The 20168-nt window shown below is 37.4% G+C and overlaps 1 protein-coding gene across 1 annotated transcript in view; it reads left to right on the top strand.

Annotated features, from left to right (window-relative positions):
* The window catches only part of SUGCT (succinyl-CoA:glutarate-CoA transferase), a 336652-nt gene that overhangs the window by 44695 nt on the left and 271789 nt on the right, over positions 1 to 20168 (top strand). Inside the window, exon 8 of the mRNA XM_050891832.1 lies at positions 4503 to 4646. Coding sequence (XP_050747789.1) covers positions 4503 to 4646 — 144 coding nt within the window. The remainder of the gene's footprint in view (positions 1 to 4502; positions 4647 to 20168) is intronic.

Below are 20168 nucleotides of genomic sequence, written 5' to 3'. Positions count from 1 at the left end.
CTTAGAGAAATTTCATGTTGTGAATTTTACTTTGTTCCAACCATCTGGCTACTGATTTAATGTCTCAGAAAGCAGCTTACTGTTGCAGATCACATAACTTTGTTGGGTACTGAGGCCATGCCTCCAGTCAGTAAAGTCTTAATATTAAGCCGTGAAATGAATAGATTACCAGCACAGGATTTTAAGCAAAACTTAAACCTTCATTGAGTTTGTCACAGATGTAACATTCATTTTCTTCAATACTTTATAGTACATGTAACACTATAATTTTTGAGGCAATAAAGAGATCACAGTGGAAGAGATGGAAGTTTCTGACTAAAATGTATGTATTTTATCCAAGTTATCTTTTTATTAAGGAGATGAAGTTAGTGTAATGCAAATGTGGAATGCAGCAAGGATACACAGTAATATCACATTTGACACACAGTATAAACCTCTTGAAAGGGAGACAAGATCATATGCTTTATACATCTGATTTTTAAGATGTGAGAGAAGATTCCTGCATGAAGAAATTCTGAATGGCTTGCTTTTTTTGCTAGAAAATAGTTGTAACTGAAATGACTTAATGCTGATTACTTTGGAATGCTTCTGAGCAAAAGTTCTGAACCTTGAAATCAAGCTATAGCTTCTGCAATATTGCAAAGTTACAGGCACAAACAACTGCATTTGTGCTAGTGTTTTTGCTGATTGTACAAAACCAAACACATTCAGTGTACAGTAGAATGCTATCTTTAAACCATGTTTTCATGTGCAGAAACCTGCATGGAATTCAAGCTCTTACACATGTACTTGATTACTTCTGTATTAGAAATGTATGACACCTGTGGAATTTGAAATTCTAGTGTGTTTATGAAAATTTACAAGCAATAGTGGGGAATCTGTTTTGTGTGAATCTGTACCACAAACCCATTTTGAATGAAAGTAGTTGCTTCAGGCCACATTCAGTTTTTCTTTACATAAATTAAAATATGCTAAAAGGACAAAGTTTACACTGATGACACTTTTATTGTCCTGGATGACATAATTTATAGATATTTCCTGGTTAAACGCCACATTCAAGTTTCATATTTGATGAACAGAAAGCTTTTACTTAATATATTCAGATACATCAATGCCAGATGAATATCCCTTTGATGAAAATTTCTATGACTCATTAAGGCAATAACTTGAAATTAATTAAATAAAAACCCATTTGGATACAAATCCCCTTCCATCTCCAAGTGGATTATTACACGCAATTTTCAGTATTCAGAGTATCTTTATGGTGCTGCATTCTTTCTTTCTGGCTGAAGAAACATTTTTGTTTTACTGAACACGAGACAGCAAGACATGATTGGGATCTACAATACCAGAGGGGCCATTCTTCAGCTTAAAACCAAACAAACTGCAACAAAAGAGTACACATGGTGTATAGCTCAGAGCTGTTGAAAAATATAGCCGTTGCTGGTTCATATTAACTTCAGCAGCTATTTCCCATCTGTAAAGACTACTGGACTTAGAATACTTTTATGAAGCATGTCATTTCACAACAATTTCCATTTTTAATGGATCATTTTTATGTTAGTGATGTAAGTTTGGGAAAAGAAATTATGTCAAAGGGCAAAAAAAAGACTCAGGAAAGGAAGCTTCCAAAATGTGTTGTGGCTGTGTCTGGGCCAGAATGTGTTGACAAATTGTAAGGAATTTAGCAAACAGCAAAAATTAGGAAAAGTGTAAACTGGTGGTAAGATTGAGCAATAGCAAAGTGCAGTGATGGAAGAAAAGGTCTGCTCTACTGGAGTGAATCTTCATCTTTTCAAATGAGTAAAGGGCATGTCCTGGTACTGCCCCTAATTAGGGTTCAACCCAGCCCTTGAGCCTGGATGGCAGCTTTGTTTGCTTAAAGCACTTTCTGCCTGACGAGGGTGACATTTTGTCCTTCTACCAGAACAGTAATATAACTTTTGGTTGGCGGGGGGTGGTGGTGTTTGTTACTTTTAAAATAATTTGCTTGAATAAAAGCTACTGTATAGATCTTCACTTTGCTCAGGGAACTAGTATAACGTGAGCTACACGAAAGTACTGCTGTGCTGTCAGAAGCTCTGTCTAAAGGAAGGTATTTCTGTGTGTGTGGAGCTTTATCCTTCATATAAAGCAACTTCATATCCCTTGTTCCACAGGGTAGAGATGAAAACCTGAATGAATCCATTTCACAGTACTTACAGCTATGCATCCCGTCACAGAAAGGCTGGTTTATGGCACAGGTGGACATTAGAAGCTGATTAAAGGGTGAAAAATGGCAGCTACTCATGGATCTTGGTAGAAAGACCAAGGAAGAGTAGAAGTTGTGTGGACCGCTGCAGAATTATAGGTTGTGGAGTGTTAGGATGAAGTAAAGCCGACGTGTTAAAAATAACATAGCAGTATAGTGCTAGTAGTTCGTAGGAGTGTTCTGTAAGGGGGAATTGTGAAAATATTTTAGAAATAAAGGTTGAACTTTTTACTGAAGCGAAGGAAGTGTTTGCTTTAAAACATTAGGTAGTTTAGTACTTGATGAGGAAAGTGCTGGAATCAAGGCTTGAGAAGACAAATTCATATGTAACAATCTATTAAAATAGTCCTGATTTTTATATCCTCAAAGTGTAGTTTTCTCCATCAAGGGTGAAATTAATGACACTTTGAAACCAGTGGGAAATGTTTTCAAACTAAGAATGTTGCTGCACTTCTGTTTGCAAAATCTTAAGTCTTTTTGATTTCTTCTCATCCCAGCATCTTAGCTGTAGTGAAGAAAGAACAATTTAACATACTGAGAACTTACAGCAGATATTATGGGGGAAATGTGGTTTTTTTTATCTGTATTTCTCAGTGATAGCTCTGAGGAGCAAAAACCTCATGTGCTAATTAGTTTTCTCGGTAGGCCTACGCATAAAAAAATAAAGAACTTCCTTTCCTGTTTTCCCCCAGAGAAATCCTTACTAATCCTTACTGCAGTTTGAATGACAGTAACTGAGATTTTTTTTAACATTTTGTCTTATTTGATACAGATTTTATAATTTTATTTAGTCATTTTTATGATATGAATAAAATAGCAGCCTTTTCCATCTTACATAGAAAATATTGTACTACAGTCTTTTATACCAGAATTGACCTATTAATGCAATTGATAATGCAATATGATATTATTTTTCTTAAAATAATTTTCAAATTATATATGACTTGATATCACTTATGTAAATCCTGTTGGAGTGCAAAAGAAAAAAAACATGGTGAACATAAGTTTTAAATTTTTTAAGTGAAGCCAAGACACTTTTTTTTTTTATAATTATCAGTAAACATAGCTCTTGCAATCTTAAAGTGTGATTACACTTAGCAGTTTAGAAATGACTAATTAAAGTAATTCTGTAAATTCAATTTTATTGAATTTATGCTAGATTAGTTTTAAGGCATTTCTGGGAACTTTGACAAACAGTTATTATTTACCAATTATACTGATTTTAAGTTGGCTTATGATAGGCTTACTTACGTGCTGAAACTCTGAAACAGTCCCATTAGCTTTGCACTGCTATTTGTGGACTGTACTTCAGGGCAAGCAATTGCTGTCAGAATCTGAGCATCCGACCTCAAACTTCTCAGAGTAGGAAATGGGAGAATGTCTCAGAAGAAGCACTTTTAAGCTCCTATGTAAAAGCCTACCTTAACCGAAATTAGAAGTTCGTTTTGCCATTGATTGCAGAGGGGCCATATTTCGTGCCAGTGATTAGGGAAGTTCTGAAACACATGATGTAAAATGAAGATTCTTACCTTGATGCCAGAAAAAGGGATGACATACTGAAAAAGGATATTTGAACCAACAACTTTCCAGTGATTATTGGTCAGAAGGTCAAGAATTTGCATGTATTTACATGTGTAATGTGTATATGTGTAAAAACAAAGTTGTTTTTGTTTTCCCACTAGAAGCCTGGAGTGTGTATACTGGAAAATACAAAACTGAGATTTGGCTGGGGGAGGGCCAGAAGAGGAGGGAGAAAAAGAGTGAGAAGAGCAAAGCCATATGGTTCTGCCTTTCAGACAGACATGCACTCGGGTCAGCATACTGTGGGAATCCTTTAGACCTTTGGCTTCTAGGCATAATGAAATTCAGTTTTCACTGGATTGTCTTGTCTCTAAGAGTATCTCTTTTCTTTTTGCATTGGTGAGTTGAAGCATTATGTTATTAGGGCAAAAAGTAGCATAATAAATCATTCACAATTTGCGGTCTGCAGCATCATGGAGTTACAGTATTGTGTAGATACTGCAAGAATATCTGTTTTTCAGTGGTAGTTTTTATACTTCAGTTCACTAAAAGATGCTCTTATTTCTTGCAGTTTGCAATGCAGAAACACGTAAACACTTTTTCAGATGAGTCTTGTGTAGAATGTACTATAACAAAAAGTAATGTTTTGCCTCTGCTTATTTTCTTTTTTTGTTTTTGTTTTTTGTTTTGTTTGTCTTGTTTTATTTTGGGATGTCTTCTTTTTCTTTAGGATGGTGAGCCAGTTAGACCAGGAGTAGCCATGACAGATCTTGCTACTGGGTTGTATACATATGGAGCAATTATGGCCGGTTTACTTCAGAGGTATAAGACGGGGAAAGGACTGCACATTGACTGCAATCTCTTGTCATCTCAGGTAGCTGTTTCAAAATTGCTTTTAGTTGTGTAGGTGTTTGAGCCTAAGAATACCATTTTGACATAAATTAATGCAAATTAGTTTGTACAACTAATGACAACAATAATAATGACAATAATGGTATTAGTGACAGTTTCCTTATTCTGCCACTCTGGTAGTGACCATTTTATATGACATGGTTATAGTTACTACTGCATTATGTTTGGTTTTCACTTTTTACAAAGGACCTCCATGTTCTTTGAAAACATGGGTTAATATATCCCTGAGATTGGAAGTAACAATTGTAGTAGATAATTTGAGATTATTCGCGCATAAATGGTGAAACCACTGTTGGAAGGGAGGCCTTGGCACTGGGTAATATTACTACCAGAGTGACTGAATGACTTGTGCAAAATCACCCAGAGTAATCAAGTATCTCCCAAGTGTCAAAGTAATGTAATCCAGGAGGTCTGCCTTTTGGCTCTGGGAATTAAAGAATAAAGTAAGCTTGAAGATGCAGCATTTTCTCTAGGCACATTAAAGAGAAATCTCATCAAAATTGTAAAGACGAAGATGTTTTGATCATGACAGGTATACCATATGCCACAAATAATGAGAACTTTAAATTGTCTTTGAACATTTAAGCACCATTAGTGCAATGATTTATAATTCACAAAAAGAAAGTGATGTTGGTATGAGCTGCATATGATCATTAACATTCCATGCTTCTTATCAAATTATAGTTATCTAAAAGTTGTTAAGAAGTAATTCCATACATGCACACTCTTATTGCAAAATAAGTGTTTTTATTTACTTCAGTGTTGGGTAAATTAAACTGAAATAAGTTGATATTTTGGAATAGAGTATGTATATAAGCTGTTATTCAGAAAACACCTATTTTGTTTTAGATAACCCTATTACTTCAGTCCAAATTAACTTTAGAGTGTTGGCCCAAGACTGTAATGAGAACATTTATTAAATTGGAAAATATATTTATGGATAAGGTTCTGGGGTACCAAAAACAAACCCATGTGATCAATCCCATTAAAAAAAGATGTTCAAATGAATGAAGAAAAATGTAACTGATAGCTGAGTCTCTCTGAGAACGTCTAGTTTTCCTGGTTTGTTTTCTTTCTTTTTGCAAAACTGGTGGTTACTTGTAAGTCTTTAAGGGTGAGCGTACTAAGAAAGAGTAGCACAAATGTAAAAGTCAATGTAAAAAAAGAAATGGCTCTTGCAGTACTTCTGGTGGTAATGTTTTTTTAAAAGGAAAGTTAGACAATTACTGTGATACGATCAGGTTTTTGAAAGATCCATGCTTTCAAAGGGATTATGGTTTTACATACCAAGCTGAGATATCTAAAGCTCTTCCTCATGTAATGAATGTTTAAAAAGAATGGCCTTTTGAAGTCTCTCACGGACACTACCAAAACAATAAGGAACGTAAAGTTGTAGACTTTTAGTTTGTTAGGTTCTTGTTGCAGTTGATTAATGGTGGGATCTAGAGGTCAAACAGATGCATCACGATAACTTTTCCTTCAGCATGAGTTTCACTGGAGTGTAGTAACTTTTAATGAGAAAAAAGGAATCTTTTTTTCTGTGTATAAAACAAAAGCGCTACTGAACTGTCCTCCTATTAATAGTCTTACGACAGCAGGAACCTGTATGAAACTTTTGGCTTTTGTCAGTATTTCATGCACTGAGCTAATACAGCAGCATGCTTGCACCTTTTGTCCATCCCCTCGTCTGATATGAGAGTTGTGAAGCTGGCCTATACGTACATCTTCATTGGGCAGTGTTGATGACTTTGACTGTCAGAAAGGGAAAAAAAACCCCAGGGGTTAAAGCACTTAAATAATTAGAGGTCCCTGAAAACCACTTGGTTTATTTTATAGCAAAAAACCTAGCATGTACGTGTCCATTTATGTCTGTGCTATCACTTTTCTGCATGTCTTATAGAAATGCAAGAGGATTTTTTAAATCTTTTTTGGGGGGGGAGGGCTGGAAGATGCTTTTGATATTAATTTCCTGCACAGAAATGCTAATGACAAAGAGCATTGACTGAATTTGACTGCCAATGAAAATGATCTGAAGCTTTTTAAAGAAATATCCCACTGACTGGCAAGTTTGTTTAGTATTTAACTGGTCTGTGTAGAACCAAATGATAAATGAAATCCTGTTCTCTAAAGAAAAGTTATCTTAAGAAGACATCTTTCTTTCAAATTCTGTGTATTAAACTTTTTTGCCCTGTAGCTTTATAGCAGCTTATTACTACTAAAGAGGATTTCTCTCCCCACAACAAAATAGAATTGACACTTTTATTGACAAGAGAGATATGGTGACCGCTAGGATGTGCAGTGAGCACTAACTTTCTATATCTCTCGTCTATAAACTTTTAACCCATGTCATACAATTCCTTTGAAATTTTTGACTTTTAGATGATTTACAGTTGTCAGCTCCAGACCTTTCAGCATCTAAATAGTGTCCTTTAGATGATGCTAGTAAATAAGAAGGAAGTGGGTTTTGGATTTGGTTCCAATTACGCAATTGTGCCTTTTCTTCTGTTGTGGCTTAAAAAAAATCTCTTGGAAGTTTTAATATCCTTCCTGTATTTAATTACAACCAGGCTCCAACAAATACTGTAATAAGTTGGTTTCTCTTGGATTGAAAATCTGCAAGAAGTATTTTACATTTAACATTTCTGCAATTTTGGAGTATATTTTTTTTCCCAGATTCCACAGACAGGATAATGTGGTTAATTTTGTTTGTATTATATGATTGTTCATCAGACACTTCTCTGCTTCTGATTACTGTGTTTTAGTTTGTATTTGCCATAGCAAACTCTTAATCTTCTCAAAATTTTGAAGTGACCCTAGAAAAACCTAGCAAATGGATATAAATTATTTTCTGTATTCTATCTTTGTGCTTTAGTTTGGCGGTTTACTGAGTTAATGGTGAGCTTTAGAAACCATTAGTTTGTGTTTCTGCATCACTTTTTCTCAAGGTGATTTTGTTTAAGGCTTGTCTATTTAAGGTTCTCTTAGTGCTCTCTATTCAGGGCTTTCATGACAGGTCTTTTACAAATTACTGAGTATAGGTGAAACTGGTGACAATTACATACTGCCTGTAGGATATATGTGGCATCACAGGATCCCTGAGCAGTAAGTTGTGTGAGAAATATCAATCTTGGAACTCAAATACTGTTCAGGTGTCGACTATATCTTATTGCTTCTCTGCTTGCTGAGAGTTGCGAGTTGACTGAATACAAAAGGAAACTGCTTTTTTAGAGGTCATTGCTGCTGGTGATTTTGGAGGCCGGCTAGGAGGACTGTTACACAGTTGTCTTGTTTTGGGTATGGTTTGAATAAGCGGTTGTTTTTTACAAGCTTATAAAGCATCATCTTTGCAAAACATTGTATTCTTAATCTCTGTCATGATAAAAAAATTGTGTATGCACTGTATGGAGATGATGTCTTTTTCACTGCATAGCTCTGATACGGAATGATAATAAAATCTGAATTAATGTGAACATTTCTTTAAATATATACTGTGCATTAAACACTTTTCTTGGCTACTATTCTTGATAATTTCCATTGAGGACATCAGTATAACTAAGAACAGAACTTATCCCTCAGGGTTTTAAGTAGCCAGAATTTTATTGAATAGACCAGAAGACCATACTAACATGACAGTAACTCAATTTAATGTTGGCCTCTGTGGAATGTGTGTTGTGATTTCTAATGATTAGTTATGCAAAAAGTTGTTGGTAGATCATACTCCAACTGGATCTTGGATTTATTTAGTGGCTTTCTTTACTCTGTAAACAGAGTACATACCCAGATTGCAAGGGGATTTCTTCTTTAGCTGCTATCTGACAGTAAATTCTGTGCCTTTTGTCTTTGCTACTATTGTTCTTGTGCTAAGCCTGAACACGTTGCAGCTTCATTTTCCTCTGTAGAGCTACCTCTGTCATCAATTAGAGAAAGACTAGGAAGGAGATAGAAAAAAGATGCCCCTTTAATACATAGAAAAAATAAAATGGCTATCTATCTGGAGTGGGTAGGGGACAGAGTTTGAAGACAAAGGAAGACATTTCTTTTAATGAGTTTATTATTTAGGTGACCTTTGAATAAGAGTGTAATTCTGGAAATGGAATCAAGATGTTTGTTGTGGTTTATTACCAGCAGATCATATTTCGGGATCATGCTAAGTATTAGGAAAAGAAGGATAACCTGGGTAGTTCAAAAGAAATGGAAACGATTTAAGCAGCTAGTAGCAGAATAGGCACTTGTAGTGTACCCCAAAAGCTCACCCTTCCTGCTAAACCCATGGAAGCCTTCAGAAGTCATTCTGTAAATTGGTCAAATTTGGATAGGGCCTTTCAATACCTTATGCACTATTTATTTATGCGAATAGCAAGGAAAAGGGTTGTAACTTGGTTTCAATTTTATGTCATGGAAAATTTTAAGTTAGCAAAACAACTGATTTCTATGTGCTGTTGAACCTCTGGAAATCTAATAAACCTTAACAAGTGTGTCATTTTTGGCTATACTGATGGAACACTAGCTAAGGTTTTAACACTGCTTAGTTTGATTGCCTCAGATAGCTCTGATTTGAAATTTATCTGTAGTTTATAAAAAAGTGAAATAAAGGATGATGCTGAAACAAATTTGGACTAATGACTTCTTTTTGGTCTGATTGAGTTCTGCTGCTATGACTCTGTGTTCCTTCATGTTTGTGTTATTCAGCACTGTATTGTTTCTGGCTCATCAATTAAACTGCAAACTCTTTAGAGTAGTGACGTGTGATTAGGCCAGAGGTTATAATTCATTAGTTATGTATTATATTATAGTAAAAGCTATTAAAAAAAAAGTGTTCAGACTCTGGTTTAGGACTTCAAAAACAGGTATCCATTAAACTCTATCTAAAAAGTCAGAGTTCAGTTATTTGTAAAAACGTTTTGCCTTCTTTGGAATGAATATTTGTAGTACTAGATTTCTCTGATAAAAAATTATGTGAAGTTATTTTCATTCAAGCTTACTCTGTAATATAACATTTTGGTTTTTTGTGGTACTATTTAAATACTTTTGTAGATTGATAAAGGAAAAACTTCCTTCTTCAGAGAATCATTTACAAGTTTGTTGCCACTATTCAAAATGCATTATCAGGCAGAAGTGCCGTATTTTGACTCCAGACTCATTGGTAATACTAACCCATTTATTTCTCGAATCAAATAGAACTTTGGACTATGTTTCTCTGACTTGTATGCTGTTTAACAGCTCAGTAGATGAACCACATCTGCATTGCGGGCAGCATTAAAGTGCTCAAAAAAGCATTGTGGACAACTAAATGGTGGGCGTTCATTAATGCTGCAGAGGCACTGTCCTGGTTTTGGCTGGGATAGAGTTAATTTTCTTCTTAGTAGCTGGTGCAGTGCTGTGTTTTGGATTTAGTGTGAGAATAATGTTGATAACACTCTGATGTTTTAGTTGTTGCTAAGTAGCGCTTATCCTAAGTTAATGATTTTTCAGTTTCCCGTGCTCTGCCAGCAAGCAGGTGTACAAGAAGCTGGGAGGGAGCATAGCCGGGGCAGCTGACCTGAACTAGCCAAAGGGATATTCCATACCATAGAACGTCATGCCCAGTATATAAACAGGGAGGAGTTGGCCAGGAGGGGCGGATCGCGTCTCGGGCATCGGTCAGCGGGTGGTGAGCAATTGCATTGTGCATCACTGTTTTTTTTCCCTTGAGGTTGGGTTTTTTGTGCCTTTTTTACTTTTTTTTGTTATATTCCTTTTTATTACTATTATTATTATTATTATTATATTTCATTATTATTGTTGTTAGTATTATATTTTCCTTTAGTTATTAAACTGTTCTTATCTCAACCCATGAGTTTCACCTTTTTTCCCGATCCTCCTCGCCGTCCCAGTGGGATGGGGGAGGAGTGATGGAGCAGCTGCATGGTGCTTAGTTGCTGGCTGGGGTTAAACCATGACAGGCACAGAAATACAGTCTTGTGCATTGTAAAACATCCTATTTCAAACATTTCATTCAATTGCATGGGTTTATTTCTTGTGTCATCCCTGTAGTGCATTAGCACATAGGTACTTAATGGGCAGCGTCCAGAGACCTTTCAGTGTTACAACTAATACCAGTGTTGTTCTGCTGAGAAAATACTGTTACAACCAGAGGAGATTTGGCTGTGATAATAGGGGTGGAATATTTCCACATTTCTCACTGAACCAAGTAGACATGGCTCGTTTCTGTATGTGCCTTCCTATGTATCAAATGAAAAATCTGAAAATCTACCTGTTTGCACTGCTGCAGCACAAGCTGTTGAAATTACTGTTATTTTTGTGGAGGGATAATTCTCCACAGATAAGATGTAAATGACATTGTCAGGAGCAGACAAACACACAAGATTCTTTTTTCTGTGCAAGTATTAATGCTGATAAATGTGGAGACAAAAAGATGAGTGCTGTAAATGGCTAGATGTATGCATATTTTCATTGTAAATGTCACTGTTTCTAATCATAAGATCAAAAGTGAAAAGTGCCTTAATACAGCTTCTTTTGGATGTTGGCAGCTTTCCATGGAAAAGCGTCCTTATTACTGATTAAATAAAACGATAGAATCCTTCACGAAGTGTATGTAGCATCCAAATTGGAGCCTCTGGATACTACCCTATTACAAATAATAAGAAAAATTGCTACAGTTATTCTGATGCCTGTCCTCACAGGTAATTAATTTTTATATGAGCAAAACCTGTTTGTCTGGATTTTATTTGTATGTTTTGTTCTTTTCATTCTCAGCTGTCAAATGTAGCTACCATTTTTAGAATAGAATAGAATAATTTATGTTGGAAAAGACCTTTAAGATTATCAGGTCCAACCGTTAACCTAACAATGTCAAGTCCGCCACTAAACCATGTCCCTAAGTGCCACATCTACACATCTTTTAAATACCTCCAGGCATGGTGACTCAACCACTTCCCTGGGCAGCCTGTTCCAATGCTTGACAACCCTTTTGGTGAAGAAATTTTTCCTAATATCCAATCTAAACCTCCCCTGGCGCAAGTTGAGGCCATTTCCTCTTGTCCTATTGCTTGTTACTTGGGAAAAGAGACCGACCCCCACCTCACTACAACCTCCTTTCAGGTAGTTGTAGAGAGCGCCAAGGTCTCCCCTCAGCCTCCTTTTCTCCAGGCTAAACAATCCCAGTTCCCTCAGCCACTCATCATAAGACTTGTTCTCTACACCCTTCACCAGCTTCATTGCCCTTCTTTGGACACGTTCCAGCACCTCAATGTCTTTCCTGTAGTGAGGGGCCCAAAACTGAACACAGTATTTGAGGTGCGGCCTCACCAGTGCCAAGTACAAAGGGATGATCACTTCCCTAGTCCTGCTGGCCACGCTATTTCTGACACAAGCCAAGACTCTATTGGCCTTCTTGGCCACCTGGGCACACTGCTGGCTCATATTCAGCCAGCTGGTGACTAACACCCTCAGGTCCTTTTCTGCCGGGCAGCTTTCCAGCCACTCTTCCCCAGGCCTGTAGCGTTGCATGGGGTTGTTGTGACCCAAGTGCAGGACCTGGCACTTAGCCTTGTTGAACCTCATACAATTGCCCTCGGCCCATCGATCCCGCCCGTCCAGGTCCCTGTGTAGAGCCTTCCTACCCTCAAGCAGATCAACACTCCCACTCAACTTGGTGTCATCTGCAAACCTACTGAGGGTGCACTTGATCCCCTTGTCCAGATCATTGATAAAGATATCAAACAGAACTGGCCCCAATACTGAGCCCTGGGGAACACCACTTGTGACTGGCCACCAATTGGATTTAACTCCATTCACCACAACACTTTGGGCCCGGCCATCCGGCCAGTTTTTTATCCAGCGAAGAGTATGCCCGTCCAAGCCACGAGCAGCCAGTTTCTCCAGGAGAATGCTGTGGGAAACAGTGTCAAAGGCTTTACTAAAGTCAAGGTAAACAACATCCACAGCCTTTCCCTCGTCCACTAAGTGGGTCATCTGGTCATAGAAGGAGATCAGGTTAGTCAAGCAGGACCTGCCTTTCATAAAGCCATGCTGACTGGGCCTGATCACCTGGTTGTCCTCTACGTGCTGCGTGATGGCACTCAGGATGATCTGCTCCATAACTTTCCCTGGCACCAAGGTCAGGCTGGCAGGCCTGTAGTTCCCTGGATTCTCCTTCTGGCCCTTCTCGTAGATGGGCATCACATTTGCTGACTTCCAGTCAACTGGGACCTCCCCAGTTAGCCAGGACTCTGACAAATGATTGAAAGTGGCTTGGTGAGCACTTCCCCCAGCTCCCTCAGTACCCTCGGGTGGATCCCATCCGGCCCTATAGACTTGTGTGTGTCTAAGTGGTGTAGCAGGTCGCTAACCATTTCCCCTTGGATTATGGGGGCTTCATTCTGCTCCCCATCCCTGTCTTCCAGCTCAGGGAGCTGGGTACCCCAAGAACAACTGGTCTTACTACTAAAGACTGAGGCAAAGAAGGCATTAAGTACGTCAGCCTTTTCCTCATCCTTTGTCACTATGTTTCCTCTTGCATCCAATAAAGGATGGAGATTCTCCTTAGCCCTCCTTTTGTTGCTAATGTATTTATAGAAACACTTTTTATTGTCTTTTACGGCAGTAGCCAGATTAAGTTCTAGCTGGGCTTTGGCCCTTCTAGTTTTCTCCCTGCATAACCTCACGACATCCTTGTAGTCCTCCTGAGTTGCCTGCCCCTTCTTCCAAAGGTCATAAACTCTCCTTTTTTCCCTGAGTTCCAGCCAAAGCTCTCTGTTCAGCCAGGCCTGTCTTCCTCCCCACTGGCTTGTCTCGGCACATGGGGACGGCCTGCTCCTGCACCTTTAAGATTTCCTTCTTGAAGAATGTCCAGCCTTCCTGGACTCCTTTGCCCTTCAGGCCTGCCTCCAAAGGGACTCTGTCAACCAGTCTCCTCAACAGGCCAAAGTCTGACCCCCGTCCCTTAAGTCATTGTGTTTAGCCAAGAGGAGAGAGGATAGGGAATCCTCCGTATCATGCATCCTGTCTGCCTGTTGCGCCTGTGTCAGGGAAGGTAGGGTGTGACTTCAGTAGTCTATCTCTCTCTCTCGCTCCCTGATACTCCTCAACCTACTCACCTCCTCCCGGAGCTCTGTCACTAAGAGGACAACTTCCTCTACCTGGGCGCACCTCCCACAACTCAAATTGTTCTGTTTTTTGCAAGTATGCTTGCAGTTCTTTGCATGAATAGAAGCCACTCTGAGAACTTGATCTGTGCTGTTTTCTAAACAATCAATGAAATACAACCAGACATCATTACATAGAATTAAAAAAAAGATAAGTTGTAATTCATATTAAATGCATAGGTTCTTGGTGGGAAAGGCTATAATTAAGCAATAGTATAAGAAAATGTCTTATAGTATTAAAAAAACTGTATAAAATGTAGCAGAAGAAACTTTTTGTAAGTTGAATTTTGCCTGGACTTAGTAAAGCTGTGTGAAAATACAGAGCATAATGGATTTAATATTTCAGTGGATATATGTTCTTTCTTCAGAGAAGATGGAGACTTGAAGAAATGATTGTAGAAGGTTGTCTGATATTTCTGTTATCAGAGTCTGATTTTAGTTTTTATAACTTTGCCAAAGTTTTAACTGTTTTGGCTGAATTTTCCATGTCATGGAATTGCCAAAAAGTGATTTGTTTTCAAAGTTACTATTAAAATGATTCATCTGTTTCCAGGAACGAGTTATGGGAAAATACGTTGATGGGCTTTTTTTTTTTTTTTTTCCTCCTGAGAAACTCAGTGCCTTTATTCTTTGGAGTGGAAACTTGAAACCTGGCAGATGAATCACCCTTGTTTCAGGGAAGTGTCTTTTGAAAGGAACTCAGGGTGGCAGAAGGTGCAATGTATACAACATATGATGTGCATAAAGTCTGGTAGGGACTCTCTAGGAGATTCGATGGAGTGTTTGGGCTGTGTATTCCCAAATAAGTTAAAAGTAAATATTCAGTAAGTACCTACTAATTAAATGAGTCAGAAGTTTGATAGAAAAATAGTATAGGACCATATGATTAAGGTTTGTATATAAGTGCACCAAGATCTTGCACAGAGTGTACAGACTAATTTTGGAGTTCTTGGGCTTTTTTAACCTGAATATTCTCTTTAATAGATTTTTTTTTTTTAAAGTGACAGATTCCTTAGAGCTGTTCCTGAGTTATTATGAAGCTGAAACAGGAATTTTTCAGTGGTTGAAGTAGTATGTTTTTTTTATGCTTTCAGAAAAAGCTTATTAGTATTTTATTTTAATCAAGAAAATGTAATTTATTCTTCATTTTAAAATGTTGCTTTCTTCAACCAGAGCTCATTTAAAAGAAATTTTTTTTTTTTTTTTCCCTCTTTCATGCCAGTGCTGTCTAATAGATTCTATGGTCAGGATTTTTATTTCTGATCCTTCATCTACAATTCATCTGAGTGTGTGTAGGTTTGTTGTGTTTTTTTAAAGTGGAGACTAAGGAGAGATAGGAGTCCATTTAACATTTACTTTCTCTTGAAACTCTGTGCTGAATAATATATATTTTTGAAATTTCAAGTCCTACATCTGTTAGTTGCATCTATCTTTGCTATTGGTAATACTAATTGAATCTTAATCAGGAGATGATCTCCATACTGTGGGAAGCACAGAAGCATTCAGTCTGTTTTTTTTATAAGCTCCAAATAGCTCATTAAAAAACATTTGTAGATCAGTTGTTTTTGTTGTTGTTGCGTTTCACTGAACTCAGTTAGCACTTCTCTGCTACTCAAATGCCTTGTGTTTTTAAAGGTGCCTCAGTTTCTCTATATTTATGTAGTCTAAACTTTATTTTTTTAATAAAGCAAAAGCTGTTTTCAGCCATCATTTTCACAGTAAGAAAGTATCTACACAATTGTGCACTTTGAAGTCTGTTTTGCTCTCAAGGTTTCTTCCCCTCTGAAAATCCATGTTCAAAATAGGGTTTTCAAATACATTACCTTTGTTTTTCTCATTGTATGTATTTTTTATTGTTTCTAGTTCATTAAGCACCTCCTAGCACATCATTTCTGTGACTCTGTGATTTGCTGTGTGCTATTTGATCAAGTGGCTAATTTTACTTAGCAAGTCCCACAGCTGCATGTGATTACTGGCACAGAGTTGGATACCTGCTTAAGTGTCTGGTTGGAAGGCCCTAAACCAGGACCTAATATGAGACCTGTTCTAAATTTGTAGTTATTTGTCATTAAGGATTTGATTTTATCTTTACAAGATTGTATTTGTGGCTGGGACTATACCATTTGCTGATGCTTCAATGACAGGAGTTTTCTTTTGTGAGGGGTGAATTCATGATCGCTTCCTGGAGTTTCACATTAAAAGAAATCAGCTTCACTGGGAAGAAAACACTTTTTACCCAGAGCACAGTGTTCATAATGTGACCACAGACATTTTCTAAAGGGAGTATAGACTCTTTGATAGTAAGCCTTGGCCTATGTGATAGTAGTCTTGCTTTTTTAGTTAGCTTTTGCAGACTTCTTCAAAGTCATTCCTGGAATTTGCTGGTCTGCAAAGCACTGGTTGAAAGCAGCTACAGTACTACTGGCTCTTGAAGGGGAGGGGAAAAAACTATGGGGAGAGGGATTATGGGACAACAGTTGTGAATTCAGGAGAAGGTCAGACCTGCTGCCTTGCACAAATGTAGGGACACCACTGATGAATTTGTAAAATCTTGCTCCTTTGTGGGCAGTGGCCTTGCTGTGTACGGGCAGGTGGGGATGTCTGCCTGGCCTATGGTTGTATGGCACTCTTGAGCTGATTTTTAGCTCCTGCAGAGCTCTCAACTCCAGGCTAGATATGAGGCCCTTACATGCCCAGACATAAGGTGGTATTCATTGACAGCTCCTGGGAAGGCTGCGGCTTCCTGCTGGGCCCCTGTGGAATGGGCTGCCTTGAATTGTGGCAGCTTTCTTGCCTCTGTGCAAGGCTGTGATTCCTGCTGCCCAGTTCATTCTTGCAGGAGTTTGAAACACAGTTGCCTGCATAAAACTGGTAGAACAGCATCGTTCATTGTGGCGTGTTGCCACTTCTGAACCAGTTGGGTCAATGCTTAGTATGTAACATAAAACATGCGTGCACTGTCTATGGCAGCAGTGAGGTGATTGCAGACTAGTAAGAACTTATTTCTACTCTTATTAAGCCTTGTGGCTAAACGTAATTAGACTTCAACTGGAAGAGTGGGGTTTTCTTCTAAATGGAGTGGGGTTTTCTTGGTAGAGATAGAGGGTTTTGGTTTTGATGTTTTTTTTAATTAAAAAAGCACTCAAGAAGCAAGAGCCGAGGGTCACCCCATGGACATGTCCATGGAAGCAGCTTCAATACAAATATACAAATGAGAAGGGTGACGGGGGGGTAACTGCAAAAGCAAAATTAATCAAACTTGAATGTTGATTTATTAGCGTCAAACTATTTATTGCAACATGGAAAGGGGAAAACATGTAAAACAGTAAAATCAGTCATTAGGTAAATACCAGCATAGGATCAGTGATTTTAAGAGAGCTTTGTTAGTGTACACCAGATGAGGATTGTGGTCTTAAGTTCAAATTTTTCTCATGTAAAGATCTTTTTTGCATGTCACCAGAAGTATGAAAAGGTGTAAGTGGAAGATTATTGGCCTTTGCACAAGAGAAGGCACTGAAATTTTCCAGGATGATTTTTTTCTACAAAGTTATAACTTAATATTTGGGTTACTAGTTCAGTAGTATAGCGTAAAATAAGTTATCTGTGCTGCTGTAAAAAGTCTGTGTCTCAAAGTTCCTAAAAGACAGTCTACATGCCTACTTTAACAAAAAGTAAACAAAGAATGAGGGGAAAAAAAAATAAATTAGCTTGGCTAAGAGTCAAAGCCTTGTTAAGATAGGTGGCAGGAAAGCGTACACAAAATTGGAGAGAGAAGAAAGTAAAGAATATAATTAAAATGTTATTTTCTCCTCTTTCCAGTTACCTGTCTTTTGTTATTCATATGCACTTGTTCAACTTGCATGTAAATGATTGATTGACTCAGTGAACTCATTGTAATAAATTATGTTTGATGTGCTATCTTGAAAAAAATCTTTAGAAATTCTCTCTCTTTTCTTTGTCTGCTCACCTTGTGGCTTTTAATATCTTGTTTCCCATCTGTCTGATTCCATCATAAGCTGAGCGTAACTTTTCAGACCTTAATGCAGCTCTCTTTTTGTTCTGGTTTACGAAGTATGTAATGCAAATATGTGATTTGGCTGTCAACAGTAATATCAGAAAGGAATGTTGAAGTGTGTGTTCCCTTTATTGATGTGAAATAAAGAAACGCTTATCTGTAGATATTTGATAATACATATTTACAGTGCATAGGTCTGTCTCTGCAAGCAAATGAATACAGAGATGCCTGTATCATTGTATTACATCTGCTTTAATGTTACACGTCCAAAGGTTACTTTTAAGGATTAGTTCTTAATTAAAGGAGAAAAGAAATGGGTCTATAAGGTTTCAGGAAAGCAGTTTTAAATATAGATTTAAAAATACTTAACTGAATGTGTAATACAGATGTACCCAAACTTCACTTTGAGAGATTGATTGTACTGTAGATATTCCTACTGCAAGAAGTGTGTCTAGCAATGAGGTCCTGACTGAGTCTTGAATTACAGGGGAATTTGGAGAAATAGACTTATTTAACTTTTAACTTTTGTTAAAAACATTTTTTCTAGGGGATATAATGTCTGTAGAAATGTTCAGTTGGGGTATCTTTTTTATGCTTATAGTTCAGCAGTTTGCTTAACAACCGTAAGATATAGGTAGATAAATTCTTTGTGTTCTTTATTAAGGGCATAAAATGTATATGCTGAAAGGTTTGTTTGGATAGTGCCTTTTTAGTGAGAGTAAATCTTTGGAGAGACCAGAGAGAATGAACTGAGCCAGGAAGAGAGGAAGGGGAAAAGCACGGTAGTCCTGGGACTGTCTATAACAGTTTCATGGGACAGTAGAAATAGAACTGTCTTTTAAGTCTGCTGAATTCATCAGAGAGTTGTTATGAAAGAGGCAAAAGGCCACAGAGTTCACTCAACTAAGTGTGTTTATATGTAAAACACAAAGCACTGAAATATTTACTTTGATGTGGTCAATATAAGTTTATTTGTATGACGATGATACTACTGCTACTACTAATTCCTTATGGCTGGCTGATTTGGCTATGAACAAGGTACTCAACTCAGAGAAGGAAGTCAAATGGAACCAAAAGCCTTTTTCATTCATGATTTATTGAAAAAACAATAATAAGTAAACCAGTTTCAGCAGGATACATAGGTGTATGCATTCAAGCAAGTGATCAGTACATTGACTGAAATCGAATTATTCTTCAGACAAAGTATCATGTTGAACTGAGGCCTTTATATAGTCTAAGCAACTTTTACTTCCAAAATTGCTATCTTTACTAAGCTTCTGACTTCCCTGGCATTTGCTGTCTATTGCTACTGAAACAAGTCTTTGAGCAGAAGCTTTAGTGGTGCAATTCTAATATCTAGCGAGTATTATGTTTTAATCCTTTTTTCCTATTGTACTGTGAACAAGTGCTTTGGAGAAATCTAGGTGTGTATGTTTCCCACCATTGAAAGAATTATATTCATCTCATCGAGGAAGCTGAAGCTATTTGCAACACTGTGTTAAAAAGATTTTTTTTTTTTTAAGGATAGAAGTTTTCTTGTGAAATTTCTTGTGAAGAATTTTGTTTATGAAACTCATAGCTCTATTTCTACAGCATAGAATATAAACAAATAAATGGAATGAAATCTTGATTCCATTATATTCAATATCAATATTTTAGGATTTCTGTTTCACTAGGTTTTAATTCACTATGTCCTTCCCAGAGTTAAATTTGGTATAGTGTTTTTTTCCAGAAGGGTGAAAAGTTAAATACATGTGTCACGGAGGGCATTCTTGTGTCTTTAAAAGTAAAAGCCTGTTGTAGTGGATGCATCTCACCTGCCAGTGAAATTTGTGTGGAATACAGCAGCTGTGTAGTGTTACACACAAATACAGAAGAATGTCTAGTGATTAATACTTCATCATCATTGCATAGCCATTTGCTGTGGTAGAAAAAATATCACTACGGAGTGTGACCCCAAATTGAAAAATGACAGAAATGATGGGTCTAGGGTATGTGTTATTAATAAATAAGACACTTTTGTGACTCATTAAACTCTCTCTCTAATAACGGTGTGTTTCATTCTATGTTGCTGAGGAAAGTTGCAAACCAGAAGAAAAAGTCCTTTCTGTGTACTCCCAGATCCATTTCCTTAATTGCTGAGATTTTCCTGGGGACTGAAGGACAGACTAGACATTGTTCAACATTTTAGGTGAATGAAGTGACACTGGGCTATAATAAGCTGCAGCTGAAATCCAGCTACAAAGTGTTTTCCAACAGTACTCAGGAATAAGGCATTGTATTTGTAGTTAGTATATATGGATATAGGTTTTGGCAGCAGTTA

The sequence above is a fragment of the Gymnogyps californianus genome, chromosome 2, assembly GCF_018139145.2.
Source record: "Gymnogyps californianus isolate 813 chromosome 2, ASM1813914v2, whole genome shotgun sequence".
NCBI lineage: Eukaryota > Metazoa > Chordata > Aves > Accipitriformes > Cathartidae > Gymnogyps > Gymnogyps californianus.
The sequence above is the reverse complement of the archived record's forward strand: the minus strand, read 5'-3'. Positions and strand labels throughout refer to the sequence as shown.